This window comes from Phocoena phocoena, chromosome 14, assembly GCF_963924675.1.
Source record: "Phocoena phocoena chromosome 14, mPhoPho1.1, whole genome shotgun sequence".
Lineage (NCBI taxonomy): Eukaryota > Metazoa > Chordata > Mammalia > Artiodactyla > Phocoenidae > Phocoena > Phocoena phocoena.
In genome coordinates this window covers 83350605-83366157 of record NC_089232.1, presented here as the reverse complement: position 1 = coordinate 83366157, position 15553 = coordinate 83350605, and the positions used below count along the sequence as shown (strand labels likewise).

At 41.0% G+C, this 15553-nt stretch overlaps 1 protein-coding gene across 1 annotated transcript in view; it reads right to left on the bottom strand.

Moving 5' to 3' along the window:
- YWHAQ (tyrosine 3-monooxygenase/tryptophan 5-monooxygenase activation protein theta) overlaps positions 1 to 15260 on the bottom strand; it is a 30741-nt gene extending 15481 nt beyond the window's left edge. The window contains exon 1 of the mRNA XM_065890633.1: positions 14933 to 15260. Within this exon, the coding sequence (XP_065746705.1) occupies positions 14933 to 15226 (294 nt within the window). The 5' untranslated portion in view covers positions 15227 to 15260. The remainder of the gene's footprint in view (positions 1 to 14932) is intronic.
- Positions 15261 to 15553: the final 293 nt, after the last annotated feature.

Here is a 15553-nt window from a genome sequence, read left to right as displayed (position 1 = left end):
TGTTTGAGTCAAAAAGGCTAAAGGTCATACTATAAATTGCAATAAACTCACGGAGGTAATGCATCCCCTGCCACTACCCCATCCACAATCCCAACTTCTCCGTAGGGTGACACGGCTAAGTATTCGTATATATTTTGAAATATGAATAGCCACTAGACCTCAATATACCTTAAACAGGAAATTTATTTCCAAACCTGTTTCTATATTTATATTGCTTATTTCTACTAATTATCCCACCATCTTCCTACCTCCTAGCCACCCAGCCTCATCACCACAACCTTTGACTTTTCACTCCCCATTTCCCATCCTACCACCAGTTGTTAAGCCCTACTGACTGTACCTCTGTACTAGTATTCTGATCTATCCTTTCAGTCTTATTCCTATTTCTATTACCCAGAATTAACCATATCATTTCACTTCAACTAATCCAATAACCTAACTGATCTACCAGGTTTTAGGCTTTCTTCTTTCTCTAATCCATTTTATATCCTGCTACAAGATTAACCATAAATTCTGGACATGTTAATCCCATGCTCAAAATATCCCCATGGCTGTTAAAGAATAAACTTAAAGTGTAGCACTCATGGTCCTTCAGGATTAGACTCTAAACCTAGAGCTTTCAACTAATATAAGTGATAAAAAAGTACTGATTCCCCTCAGCCATGAGAGGAGCAGGGTGAATGAAGGTGGAGAAGAAATCCATTTGCCCCAGTGTGTCACACAAATATGGTTATTCTGGGGCTTCCCTGGTGGCGCAGTGGTTGAGAGACCGCCTGCTAATGCAGGGAACACGGGTTCGTGCCCCGGTCTGGGAAGATTCCACATTATGCGGAGCGGCTGGGCCCGTGAGCCATGGCCGCTGAGTCTGTGCGTCCGGAGCCTGTGCTCCGCGACGGGAGAGGCCACAACAGTGAGAGGCCCCCGTACCGCCAAAAAAAAAGGTTATTCTGTGTGTGCCACAAGACAAAAGGAGCTGGGAAGCACTGTCTCAACTGACTGACATCCACACTTATTTCTACTGTTACCATTCCTGCACCAGCAGGAAGAGCATGGAGCCACAACGAGATGCCTCCCAAATATCAATACTTAAAAAAGTGGTGCGCTAAGAAGCAAAACACTCATTACTAGGTGATGAGAATACAGCAGGTATGGGGGGCGGTTAATGAAAAAGCAAACACTGCTAGTATCTACAGCACTATTCAGAGAAGATGGTACTTGGGTCTATGAACAGTCTTCCAATAGCGAGGCTGGATGCAGCAGTGTTGATAGTAACTAGTCATTAAGATCATCCAACTACTGCCTCTTCTTGTTTGGTTTCTATGCTCACCAAACAACCTTCTAATGCTAATTTGGTTCCTCCAGTAAATCGGCCTTCAAGCAATAAACACGGCTAGACAATGACTGCCTGATTTGTAACTCCTGTAGTTCCCCCTCTCAGTGTGCCAGCGAAGTGGATTTGGAGGCCCTAAATCCAAGGAGACAAACCCTGGACCTTAAGTGTACACTACTGTGTTACTCATCTGGCACCCTGACAGACAGACAGACAATTCTGCCTTACCCTGATTTGAGGGACGGAAATCTGTGAAAAAGTTACCAAGTTCTTCATATCTCCAATTTCTATTTACTAAAATTTAAACAGCTCTGGAGCATTCATGAATGTGAACATGCCTTCCCGGGAGAAAGGGTGTAGACTAAAAACCACCTTGTACAAAAAGTGTTCAAACTTTGGAGATATGATTCTACAAGTAACAAAAGACCTAAAATCCAACATTGCCTGAAATACATGTCAAATTAATAAAATAAAATTAGTAGGAACTAATGTGACACGATGAACTGTCACCATGGTCAGAGAAATTAATTTGGATTCCTCAGATCCAAAGGGATATATGTGCTACTGTAGTGTCAGTGAAAGTAAAATAAGCCAGAGTAGTCCATGCAATCAAGTGGTTAATCACTTTTGTTGGCAAAAAGAAATAAGGAGCTAAAACCCAGAAGATAAACAGGCAAAGGGGAAGGGGAGGAAACAGATAAAAAGAATTCAAAGTTCTCAACAAAAAGAGAAAAAGCTCTATGTCCCTGTCCCAATTATTTCCAAACTCTTTCTCCTGGTCTGTAAAATGTCTAGCCACCACCACCCATGACCCAGGCAAAATGATCACCAATGACAGTACTATTGCTATCAACATCTATTGTGGCACCGTGGTGCCTTTTAGTGGCCCTTTTGTGAGCATAGTACACCCCTCTCTCCTCTCCTAAACAATTAGCACTTAAAAACAATAAAAATGCTCTCTTGCATAAGAATGTTCATCCCATCTTCCAACGCAGCTACAGAGCTGTTATGACTGCAGTGGTGAAGACACATAACAGAAAGAGTTTAGCCTCTGACAAATAATACGGTTTGTGCAAATTGCAATGTGTCAGTATTAAAGAAAATCATGGTCTTTGTCCCCTTACTTCACCCAAGGCAGCCGAGCCAATTCCAGATATTCTTAGAAACAAATGTAATGTCCAATCCTTTGTGTCTGACCTGCTGTATCTCCACATTTTAGCAGCTAGATACTGAGTGGCCACAACAGCAAGATACGAATGTTATCCCTTCTGCTCAAAGTTCCCAACCCTCTGGCTAAGATATAAAGGTTCGGAAGGACAGTTTAACACATACACTGGAAACACTAATACTGATTTCCAAATTTGTCAATCTGCATTAAAACCAATTACACATAAACAACCACAATTTACCAACATTTACAGATCAGTGCTACCAAAAGAACCAAGGCAAGCATCAATGCCCATACTTCCTTCCCCTTAGAGAACTTGCAATTTACTAGTCTCCAGAAACTATGTTAGCCACTGCAATTTGCAAAGTAAAACATGACAAATGATAGTGAGAAAACAAGAGTGTTCCTTAAAAGGAAAAGAAAACAAAACAAACAGAACAGGAAGTCAAATCTTAGTTTGGTCATAAGTAATCCAACTGGACAGACAGCCTGATACCTAAAAGAGAATATGTTCAAGTAATTAAAAATAGGTCAAAATTGCCTTACTAGCTTAGCATATATGGGTCAAGTTTTGCTATATCCTAGGAAAACTACCAAAAATAGATAATAGCAAAGATACCAGTGTACTTTCACATGAGCTTTGTCTTTTGTAAGTCTATGACAAATTGAATTAAGCCATTTCTACATTATAGAAATGACACAATTATTTGCAGACTAATTTTTCCATCTGTGGCTAACCCATGCCACATACGTTTACTTCTGCAGCTGAATTATATACAACCCTGTAGTTAAGCCTTTCGTCTACCAGACCTATTACAGAGCATAAAGAGAAGAAAATTTAAAAAGAAGAAAAAAAAATTCATCGCATTTGCACCTAAACTTACATGGGTTATTGATTATATTCAACTGAACTACTGGGTACAGCACAAAAAATAACCTTGAAAAATAAAGCAGTGCTTAATAGTATACAGAAGAAAAAATATAGACAAAGTCCTTATTCCTACATACCCTTACAGCTTACCAATATTGATGTGACTTAGATGCAGCCACAAGAGGAACTCAGGACACTGGTACACTCCAGACAATAAATACAGAATTGGGTCTCATTACTAGACGGTGGAAAACAAAACATTATATTAATACAACAACCCATGCTTACACAGGGGAAAGAATAAGAGCAAAGCTAAGAAAGTACAGAATATAGGAGAGAACCATATAATTCCATGTGGCTGGAACACAGAGGGAAGGAATGAGTAGTGAGAAAGGAAGCTAAAGTGAAAGGCTTGAAGGTCTCCTAAGTCCTGTTAAGGAGCCTGGACTCCGTCTAACAGGGTAATGGTTTCAAATTTTTTTTAAGTGTTTATTTTCTCTCCCCCCTGCCCTAAGTCTTTTTTAAGCAATACCAGTAAACAGTAAAAGAGATAAAAGGGAGCTGCTCTAGTTGAAGAGCATAGACTTATAAAGCCTTGACTCTCCCCAACTTCCACACGAGAGAACCCAGAGAAAGATGAGATGATCTCAGAAGAACAGGGTCTATAAAGGAAGGTTTTACTATGAAAGGCAGAGGGAACAGAAAGAACACTCTTCTAGAAGAACTGAATTTGAGGTCACAGCTAACTGGCTATGTAACTAAGTAAATCAATATGGCTCAGTTTCCTTGCAGGTAAACACATGTCTCATCCACCCATAACTGCACATAGGAGAGTAGAAGGAAACAGATCTGAAAGTATTAATAGGCTGTAATTTGTAACTGACTGTAATAACAAGTGTAGTGGCACCTAAATTATATCTGGTAGGATAGGTGTGATTTCAACATATAGAAATGGGAGAAGGAAGGGCTTCCAACCAAGAAAAGCAGTGAGTAGAGGGACAGAAACAAAATATGGAGGGCTTTGGGTGAACAATTTGGCTAGAGCATGAAGAATGGAGCAATCACAAGTTTCCCTTAAGTGAGCTTTTATGCCAAACCACTTGTTATTTTCCCCGTAAGTTGAGAAATTCAGATCAAGCATACGTGAATATTTCAACAAATGGTGCTGGGACAACTTGAGTAGCCACATGAAAAGAATGACGGTTGGGTCCCACTTCACACCACATGCAAAAATTAACTCCAAATGGACTGAAAGTCTGAATGTAAGCCCTAAAATGGTAAAACTGTTAGATAAGAGCACAGGTATAAATCTTTACGACCGTGGATTAGGTAATGGTTTCCTAAATATTACAACAAAAGCACAAGCAGCCTAAGAAAAAAAAATAAGTCATATTTAATCAAAATTAACAAATTTTGTCATTGAGCCGGGCCAATGCACTGTCCCCTACCTCCTTCCCTAATCTTTTTTTTTTGCAGTATGCGGGCCTCTCACTGTTGTGGCCTCTCCCATTTTGGAGCACAGGCTCCGGACGCGCAGGCTCAGCGGCCATGGTTCATGGGCCCAGCCGCTCCGCGGCTTGTGGGATCTTCCCGGACCGGGGCACGAACCCACGTCCCCTGCATCGGCAGGCGGACACTCAACCACTGCACCACCGGGGAAGCCCCCTAATCTTTTGAAGTTGCTACTCTCTTGATCCTTTCTCTAATTATATGGTTCTCAAGATTTTTTTCTACTCCAAGTATCTTGGCAGATGTGGGAAAGGTCAGGAGGAAATAAAAATTTCCAGGGGACCATTGGTAGTTTGATAAAGACTCCCATCTCAATTTGTTCAGGAACATAAAATCACCTCAATATATACCATTCCCCATTTCAAATGTCAGTCCCTCGATTTTTAAATATTGCATTTTTTCAAATATATTAAAAGCTAAATTACATAAAAATTAACTTACATATTGCATAACTGTATTAAAGGGATAGTCAATCCTTCCAAACTCTTTTTTACGTTTCTGACATCCTTAAGAATCAAATACCTGGTCTCTGCAATCAGTCCCCAAATAATCTAGAGTATTTCCTGATTAAAGGATGCGTAAACCCTTACTATAACCTTTCTAACCTCTTTACTAGTCCATCAGAATCCTGAGAGAGCAACACAATCACTGAAGGTCTAAAAGTATATTGCCAAATACCTGGAAATAGTACCAGGCTGAAAGATTAGAACACCTAATATGTATTGATATATGTTTAGTTGCAGGTATCTAATACTATAGTTTTTAAAAGAGCAAAACCTTTCTGAGCTGTGCTCAAGTCATGTCTGATGGAATGAGCAAAATAAGAAGGAAAATGGGAGTACTAAATATTCTAGACGAGTTACAGTAGAAAGTCTGATCCAAAACACAGTATCATTATGGTTTTAAAGCAGTTTTATGTACTTTCCCACTTACTTCCCACAGTCACCCTGGCACTTACAAAGAGCAATCTAAGACTGTCCTTTAAGAATAAAGCATTTAGGGCTTCCCTGGTGGCGCAGTGGTTAAGAATCCGCCTGCCAATGCAGGGGACACGGGTTCGAGCCCTAGTCCGGAAGATCCCACGTGCCGCGGAGCAGCTAAGCCCTTGCGCCACAACTACTGAGCCTGCGCTCTAGAGCCCGTGTTCCGCAACAAGAGAAGCCACCGCAATGAGAAGCCCGCACACCGCAACAAAGAGTAGCCCCCGCTCACCGCAACTAGAGAAAGCCCGCGTGCAGCAACGAAGACCCAGCACAGCCAAAAATAAATAAATAAATAATAATGATAATAAAATAAAATTAAAAAAAAAGAATAAAGCATTTAGATTAAATTTACAGAAGTCCTTATAGTCATGGTCTCACCACGTGCACCACTGTTTCTCCGTTTCTCTAAGTAAAGCCTGCAGCAAACATACACAAGAATGGTCAAAGGCAGTCAGTAAACTGAGAATACTTTACAACATGTATTCCGCACCACACCACGCCATATCCATCCGAAGCAAAAGGCCCAGCTGACAGAGAAATCATGGAATACTGTTCAGCTGGACAGAAAAAATGTAAATGGATAGTCAAGATCTTCGTGAAAGACGAGTTTCACTGAAACGCTTCAACCAATGCTGGCTAACAACTAACCTGACTTCCTGTCTTCAAGAGCTAACTTTCGAACCTAAATGCAACCAGATCCAAAAGCCCATTATCTGCATATTTCATTCATGCCACCTCTGCTTTTGGGTTGGTTACTGGGGAGTGAGACATCATATTAAACCTTACTTTACCATTCTCAACATAAGGAAGCAGAAGCCATTCCAACATACTAGTTCTCAAGTTAGTTGTTCAGGAATGAACAGGGACTCTTTCTTACCCAATATCTAAAATAAACTTTTCTTTATTATCAAGTCTGTGATTTTTTCTGGTCTCCAAAACTATATTCCTCAAATAATTTGGGGGGTAAAGGGAGTGACTGGGCAATGGGAAGGGAGGGGAAGGTTTTACAAACAAATTTCATTATCACCACACGATGACCACTACTCAGAAACTGCTCAATCACACAGAATGCCCCTAGAGCAGCAATTTTCGAAACGTGTTCAGAGAACTTCTACCCCTCCCCCCAACTTTTTGGATGGGGAAGGGCACAACTCAAACCATTTTCATAATACGTATTAAGGTACTATTTGCTTTTTCACTGCCATTCTCTCATGAGTGGAGTTTTCCAAAAGCTAAGAGACGTGATACTACAACAGATTATAAAGCAATGCCACTTTTCTCATTCAATTTTTTTATTAAAAAAAATGTTAGGGCTTCCCTGGTGGCACAGTGGTTGAGAGTCCGCCTGCCGATGCAGGGGACACGGGTTCGTGCCCCGGTCAGGGAAGATCCCACAAGCCGCGGAGCAGCTGGGCCCGTGAGCCATGGCCGCTGAGCCTGCGCGTCCGGAGCCTGTGCTCCGCGACGGGAGAGGCCACAACAGTGAGAGGCCCGTGTACCGCCAAAAAAAAAAAAAAAAATGTTATTATACTTACACGAAGTATCCAGAGTTGTCAATTTCAGAGACAGAAAGCAAAACGGTGGTTTCTGAGATGGGAGAATGGGGAGTTAGTGTTTGATGGGTACAGAGTTTCAGTTGGGGAAGATGAAAAATATCTGGAAAGGTGGTGACGATCGCACAACAGTGTGAATGTACTTAATGCCATAGAACTGCATGCTTAAAATGGTAAATTTTGCATCATGTATATTTTACTACAATTGAAAAAAAACACAGGTAATGTTAATTTCTAATGGACTTATTATTCTAAAATGGATCATAAAACCCGCAGTTTAAATTTCTAATAATGTAAATATCTACAGATATAATCTACACAACCAAAACCTTTCAGGTCCCACAGTATTTTCAAGTGTGTGCAAAGGGATCCTAAGACCGAGAAGCTTGAGAACCACTGCCCCAGAGTACGGTCAGTTCTGTAAGTCTTCCACAGCATTCTTTACCCCCATTAATCTAGTTAGCATCCACCACCAAACGCAAACAAAAGCTATGGTGCCAAGTCCATCAGGGCCATCTCCTAGGTGGATAGGAGACATGTTCTCATATCTTGAGGTCAACAAGACATGGGTTTCACTATTTTTTTTTTTTTTTGCTACAGGTATTAAAGGCATTCAACCTTAGCGTGTAGAATATTATACCCCTAATATACAGCAACCAACAATTACAGTGAGCACCCATATACCCACCACCCAGATCCTACCATTAACCTTTTACCAAACTGCTTTATCAAATATCCATCCATTTCTACTAGTTTTTGTGTAAACTGAGACATCAGTACAGGAATATCACTAACTAGAGTTTATTTTCTTTTGAAGCAAAAATTTACATACAATGAAATGAACAAATGTTAAGTGCATATTTGCTGAGTTTCCACAAATGCATATACATGTGTAACGCAAATCCATATCAACACAAAGAATATTACAATCACCACAGAAAGTTCTCTCCTGTCCCTTTCAGTCAGTCCCTGCCTCCATCCCCAGAGGTCACCACTCTTCTGATTTTTCACCCACAGACTACTTCTGCTTGTTCTAGAATTTCATATAAATAGAATGACATTATGTACTATTTTGTGCAAAGCTTCTTTCACTTAGCGTGTATTTGAAATTCATTTACATTATAGTATGCGTCAGTAGTCCATTCCTTTTTACGGACGAATAGTATCCCACTGTATGAAAATACCTGTTTATCCTTTTTCCTACTAATGGATTGTTTTCAGTTTTCTGCTCTTAGAACAAAGCTGCTATGGTCATTCTTGTTCAGGTCTTTCCTCTTGTGTAAGTACGTAAGAGTGGAAAATTTCTAGGGGTAAAAACCCTTTAATTATGGAAAACTGCAAACATATACAAGAGAAGAGAGAATAGTATAATGAATTCCCATTAAAGCCAGTTGCAACTATATTAATTCACAGACACACTTGTTTCATCTATAACCCTCACCCATTATTTTGAAGTTCTAGGTATCATCATCATTTTGTCTTTAAACACTTCAATACGCAAACAATGTTTTCGAATCTGGTCAAATTATTTATCATGAGATATTTCAGGAACCTTCACTGTTGACTTATCCATGGATTAAGAGTTTAATTAAAGTAGAAATGGATGAACTATAGTTGTTTTTCTTTTCTCATCTTTTCAAATGATGCCTCTCTACCATCCCTCCTTGATACCTAGAAAGTCAATGGTACAAAGATATTTTCCGTTGTTACTCTGAAAGAACTAGTGCTAAATACAAAAATCGTATTGATAAATATCAAAAAGGAATAAATAAACATCAATATGATCAAGCAGATTTCCCAACTGTCAAGAAGCTTGAATTAACTAATCCCATGCTATGGTATCATTTTATAAGTGAAACTGTATATGAGGCTCAAAAAAAAGTCTGGTAACCGGCCCTTTATGAGAACAAAGGTAGTCCTCATTACATCCAAAACTGAACAAGGAGGTAAAATTTCAACCATTCCAGTCACTAGATTTTTGTTAACCTCAAACAACTGTCTGTGCTGGAGAGGGTAAGGGGAAATGGCCTTTCTCAACAACAGCTGATGACAGTATAAACACATAAAATCTTTTCAGAGGGCTATCTGGGGGAAAAAAAAAATGCGTATCTTCTGATTGGAAATTTCATTTCCCAAAACTTAACCTAAGTAAATCCTAGCATAAAGCACGCAACAAGGATGTCCTTCCCAGTGTTGTTTATAAAAGAGAAAAATTTGTTTACAACCTAAATGTTCAGTGGGCCATTAGTATAATTATGCAACATCCAAATAAACACACAGTACAGGCTGGAAAGTCTGGAACCACATATGCCAAACTATTAATGGCAGTTATGAAGGAGAGGGGAATATTTGCTGTTATCAATTTTAACTGCCTCTTCCTAAATAGATTTCACTATAATTTCAGTTGGATCGTTTTTCTCTGTGCCAAGTTTTTTTTAAAAGAAAAAAGCGCAGGGCCTTGGAGGTAAACCCTGAGGTGGAACTTTGAAAATGCAGGACCCACTGAGTAAGTGCCAGAAAGGTGAACTGCAGAGTTAAATAGCATACACACAAGAGTGACAAAGAAAAAAAAATAGCTGAAGTCTAGACAAAGGGTTCTGACAAGACGCCAATATATTAGTAAGACTCTAAAGGACAGGTGTGATACAATTCAATACAACTTAATACTGCTTGTTTCATTTATAACCTAACCCAGAGTTTCTCAACCTCAGTCACTACTGGCATTTGGGCTGGGTAATTGTTTGTGGTGGGGGATTTTCCTATGCCTTACGTGATGCTTAGCAGCATTTAGGTTTCTACTCACAGTATATCAATAGCATCTCCCCACTCTCACCCCAGCCTTGACAACCAAAAACTATCTCCAGAACTTGCCAAATGTCCCCTGGCGGGTAAATTCACCCTGGCTGAGAACCACTGATCAAACCTTATACTTCTATGCCTATATGTACAATATGTATGTCCATTCCATTTCACTCTTCAGAAACAACTCTTAGCTTCAAGGAGCTTACACTCTTAAATGCAAAAAATCCAAAAGTCAAGTTTTAAAATTTTACTGCAATATCCTGCATATAAGGAGGGCTTCAAATTTATAGACTGAGTTTTGTCCACCACAGATCTATCCTCCCTCCCTCCTAACTTACAAACATTTATTAAACTGTATAAATTCCTCAAAACACTGGGATCTTTAGTCAGCAACTATGTTATTTAGGGCCAAATGTGTTTCACATACTTTCATCTGGAGTCACACCACCTGGGTTCAAATCCTTGCTCTACCACTCACTAGTTCTGTGATACTGACCAAGTTACTTAACTTCCTTATGCCCCCGTTTTCTCAACTTTAAAACATAAATAATACTATCAACCTAACTAATGGGAACACAGTGAGTATATCAGGTGCTTAAAACAGTACTTAGTATATAATAGTAAATGCCCATTAAATGTCAGTTATTACCTATTATTTTAACTACAAGCCTATAAGGGCAAGAACCATCATCACCAGTTTATAGATAAAGAAACAGAGGCTGAGAGAAACTTGCCTGCAGTCACAAAATTATAAGGTTATGGAGCAATGACCCCAAAACAGTCAGTCTTGATTTCAGAGCCCATAATTTTTCCATCATGTCAAAAAGATTACATTAAGACTCATTAACTATCAAAAACAACATATTGGTCTTACTTCAAAATAACAACTAGCACTAGACATATTTTCATTAAGAGATTAATTTAGAACACAACTAAATTCAAGCACATTATGGAATTAAGATTACAGGGCTTTTACAAACCAGAGACAAATCTCAGTTTCTATATATTTTAAATGATTCTTACTTAAAAAATCACAACATAGACCTTAACTCCTGAAACCGTTTATACATACTAAAGCAACCTACTGAAAACAGTCTAATCAAAAGACCATTAACACAGAAGGATAACATGGGGTTGCCCGAGACGGAGGTTATCTTGTACATTCTCTAAGTGTCCTGCTCTTACTCCAAGGTCATGAACTTTGTACATGGTATTTGTTCCCAGGTCCCAGAAGGGCTTTGTGGACCCCTCTGATTTCTTCAATTACCCTTACCTCACACCCCAGTTCTTGAAATGACTCTTAAACACCTTGTTCAAGTTTTTAACCACTGCCTGGTTGTCATACAACTTACAGTATTAACCTTTCTCACTTAAACTTTGCTATTTCCAACACCGCTTACCAGGATCCCCAATGACTTCCGCATCCCCTCTTCCTAAAGACATTTCACTGAAGTCGCTAGTTTTTCCACATTTCTTAAATGATTGAGGACATGTTCTTCTTCAACCTGGACTATAAAAACTACTCATTTTAGAGTTGCAAGTCAGAGCACAGGTGGAATGACTGGGACCATATAACTCTATAGTCCCAGAATTGGAACAGACTTAGAAATTTTAGCCCAACCTCTGGTTTCACAAATGACACTGAGAGACAGAGATAACTTGGTAACATCTTCCTCTTTAACTCCTCTTAGATTCTACGAAGAGTTTGGTCTTGGCCGTTTGGGTCTTGTTAATTCCTTTTGCTCTTTAGATTACATATTTGGATTTTAACATTTTTTACTGCCTGCACAATTCAATAACCTCTCTCAGTACCGTGATTGTCAACTGGGTTGAGAGTTGTCTGCCACGCTCATTTCGAGTAAATAGTCCAAATAATTCCACCCTGAACCTACTCTATGAAATAGAAAGATGAGGCTGAGAATCTCTGCTATTTAAAACCAAAATTTTGCCTAGCCCTCCATGTTACTCTTTTATTAGCCTTCTATAACAAGTCAGTGTCATCCACTTCCTCCACACTAAATTCTCCTTCCTGTTCACCAAAGCGGGGGAAAAAGAGAGAAAACCTAATTTTGGCACTCATGTTCAGCAACTTTAGATTTCATTCTTCTTTCCCCATTATTTGATAGACTCCTGATTAAATCACTAATTTACCAATTCTCAAATTCTTGTTCACTTGTCTATCACTTCCTTATCTAACAGTTCAGATTACAAACCGGAAATTAGCACCCAAACCACGAATTCTAGATACTGCCACCTGCACCTCATTCGAAAATCTTCAGAGTCTTCCCACTGTCAATCAAATGAGAAAAATTCCCTCTGACATTCTCTTATATAGTTCCTAATTCCCTCTGACATTCTCTTATATAGTTCCTATCTTCTTTTACAGGCTTTTCTCCTGCACCAGCTCTGCACATATTCTGCTCTTCATACAGAAACCTTCTTCCATGACTAAGGCCCATCCTGTATACTTCTGCTTGGAATATATTGACACTCCCCTCCCCTTGATCCCCCTCCCTCAATGCTCATTCCAAAAGCCACTCCTTGTAAAGCTTTTCCTGAGGTTTCTGTTTCCTTTAAACTACACAGCATTTTATTCATAACCATCTTACGGGAATTATTTATATTTGGGTATTTCTCATATGCACTCCTTATTATAAATTACTGGAGGACAAAATCTACCATTTTCAGCATTGCTCTTCCCCATGCTGCTTTAGCACAGTGCCTTGCACATGCTAAGCTCTCAAATACAGCGGCCAACTTGACAATGGGCTTTCCTCAGGACTTTTTTCGGAGGTTGGCCGTTAAGTCACAATTAGTCTTTTAAGCCATTTCATTAATAAAAATATTTTATTTATTCCTTGGTGTCTGATGAATCAACTCTATTTCACTTAGTATATATGAAGAAAACAGAACGAACAAACAAACAAAACCTGTCCTAATTTCAGGGGTTCTCTCCTACTGAAATGATCTATTTGGTCTCTATTTCAAGTCACTTAACAACTAAGCAAAGTCTCCTCTACTTATGCCATTAGAGAAACTAAAATTTATAGGAGCCACAAAATAAAACAAATATTCCCAGCTAACTTGCTAGAGAACAGGAAAAATTCTGTGGTAATTCTGAATTGCTGCAGGGTAAGTAACAAATTGCAAAACAATAACAGAACAAAGAGATTGAAATATGCTGTGAGAGTGTCCCAAAGTAAAACACGTATAGAAAAGCTTCTCGTTAACATATGGAGTTCTTATAGTCTTCCTCGATGACAGAGTGGATGCTGTCAATAACCATTACCATATGCCACTGAAGTCTACCATCACTTTCAAGATGGCAAATTTTTTGAATACAAGCAATTCAGTTCAAAAAGCCTAAGTGTCTCCTCTATGCTAGGCAGGGAGTGGAACCTAAGACATGGATGAACATAAAATCTCGCCTACATAAAGCAAATAATCTCAAAGTTTTCTCCACCTCGTACACCTGCTCTGCACTGCTTCCTTCGCCCCTTTACCAGTTATCTCCATCAGCCATGATTTCGTTCAGATCACTTGTTATTTGTACTGGAAAAATAGGTGAGAGAAAAAAACTTTCCTGCCCCACGAATCTCAGGGGCAAGGAAGAAAAGGCTGGGAGAGTAAGAGGCATTTCCCCCTCTATCCCCTCTTGAAAAATCACCAATCTAGCATGTTTGTCTTTTAAAGCCCACCTAAAACACAACGTGGAACAAACACATCAAAAAATCAGTAGGCCCCTTGGAAAAGTGGCACTTAAAAGAGGCAACCGCATCGGCTGTTTCATATTTTATTAGTAGAAATGACTCTTTGCAGTATTAAAACACTTCAAAACACCTCAGGATATAATGCTGGTATTGACATTTTAAAAACTTATCTTACTGATCAAAAGATCCATACGATGACAAAGCTAAAAATGCTCTCTCTCAGCAATAAGCGTGAATACAGCAGTCACCCTACTCCACCCAAAGCCACCCTAGCTAAGACTGGACAGTTCAAAACCTGGAAAGCTTTCCTCGCTTACTCCACACCAGAAACGAATTCATTTCAACACCTCGGGGTTCACGTGTAGCTATGTAACAGCGAAGAAATGGTATCAAGCACCGAAATTTCCCAGGACATTTTATTCCTTTGATTTAGCTGTGTCTTTTTCACATTTACCAAACTCTCCCCCTTCCCCGCTTTTAACAAGGAAAAAATCAACAGATACTCTTACTTGAAAAACGAGATACCTATTCAGATTTTCGAAGTAAATTTCCATTGCTGGATTTGGGAGGAAAACCGACTTACATACGTGATCTTTATGGAAAAGGCGCCCGCCCCTTCTTTCGACGGAAGCCTGAAGCCTACGAACTGACTCAATACGTTTAAAGGGTTCCCAGATCGCCTCAGGACGCTGGAAAACGATTTTCAGCCTTCTACAAACCTACTCTCACGTTTAAGCTTAGCTGGTGGAGGAGCAACGCAGCACCTAGGACAGATATACTTACCACCGGAAAAAAAAAAAAAAGAAAGAAAAAGCAGCTTCTTCATCTCAAGAACTGAAATAACGCGTTAAAGAGGGCAAGGCTAACCTCCTCAAGCCCTCTACGCGTCGGCAGGGCGTCAGGCAGGCCCCGGCCCCCACTTCGTTCCCGTTCCCGGGAAACTCCCCACGGAGAGCCTCACACAAAGGCGCCTCGGCGCCCGCCGCCCGGACGGTCGCGGACTCACCAGGACCGTGGTGCAGATGGACCGCAGTTCGGACTCCACTTTCTCCCGATAGTCCTTAATCAGCTGCAGCTTCTTGTCGGAGGTGTCGGTCTTCTGCTCGATGCTCGAGATGACCCTCCAGGCGGACCTGCGGCCCCCGACCACGTTCTTGTAGGCCACCGAGAGCAGGTTGCGCTCCTCGTTGGACAGCTCGGCGCCCTGCTCCGTCACGGCCTTCATGCAGGTGGCCATGTCGTCGTAGCGCTCGGCCTGCTCGGCCAGCTTGGCCTTCTGGATCAGCTCCGTCTTCTCCATGGGGCCGGGGACAGGACAGCGAGGGCGAGCACCGACCCGGATGCCGAGGAGGAGTGCGGAGGGCCTGCGGGCGGGCGGGCGGGGCGGGGTCGCGGGCAGAAGGCGGGGGCGGCGCCGTCAGACAATGCGCCCGCCGCCCCGGCAGCCCGCCCGCCCGCCCGCCGCCCCCTTTGTCTGTGTCCGCAAGCGCGGCCCCGTTGAATTTCCCTCCCCCGCCGACGCTCCCCGCGGGGTGCCCGGGAGGCCGGGGGGCGCCAGCCGAGGCGGCCCGCGGCGGGGGGAGGAGGAGGAGGAAGGGGAGGAGGAGGAAGGGCCGCTCCCGCGCCC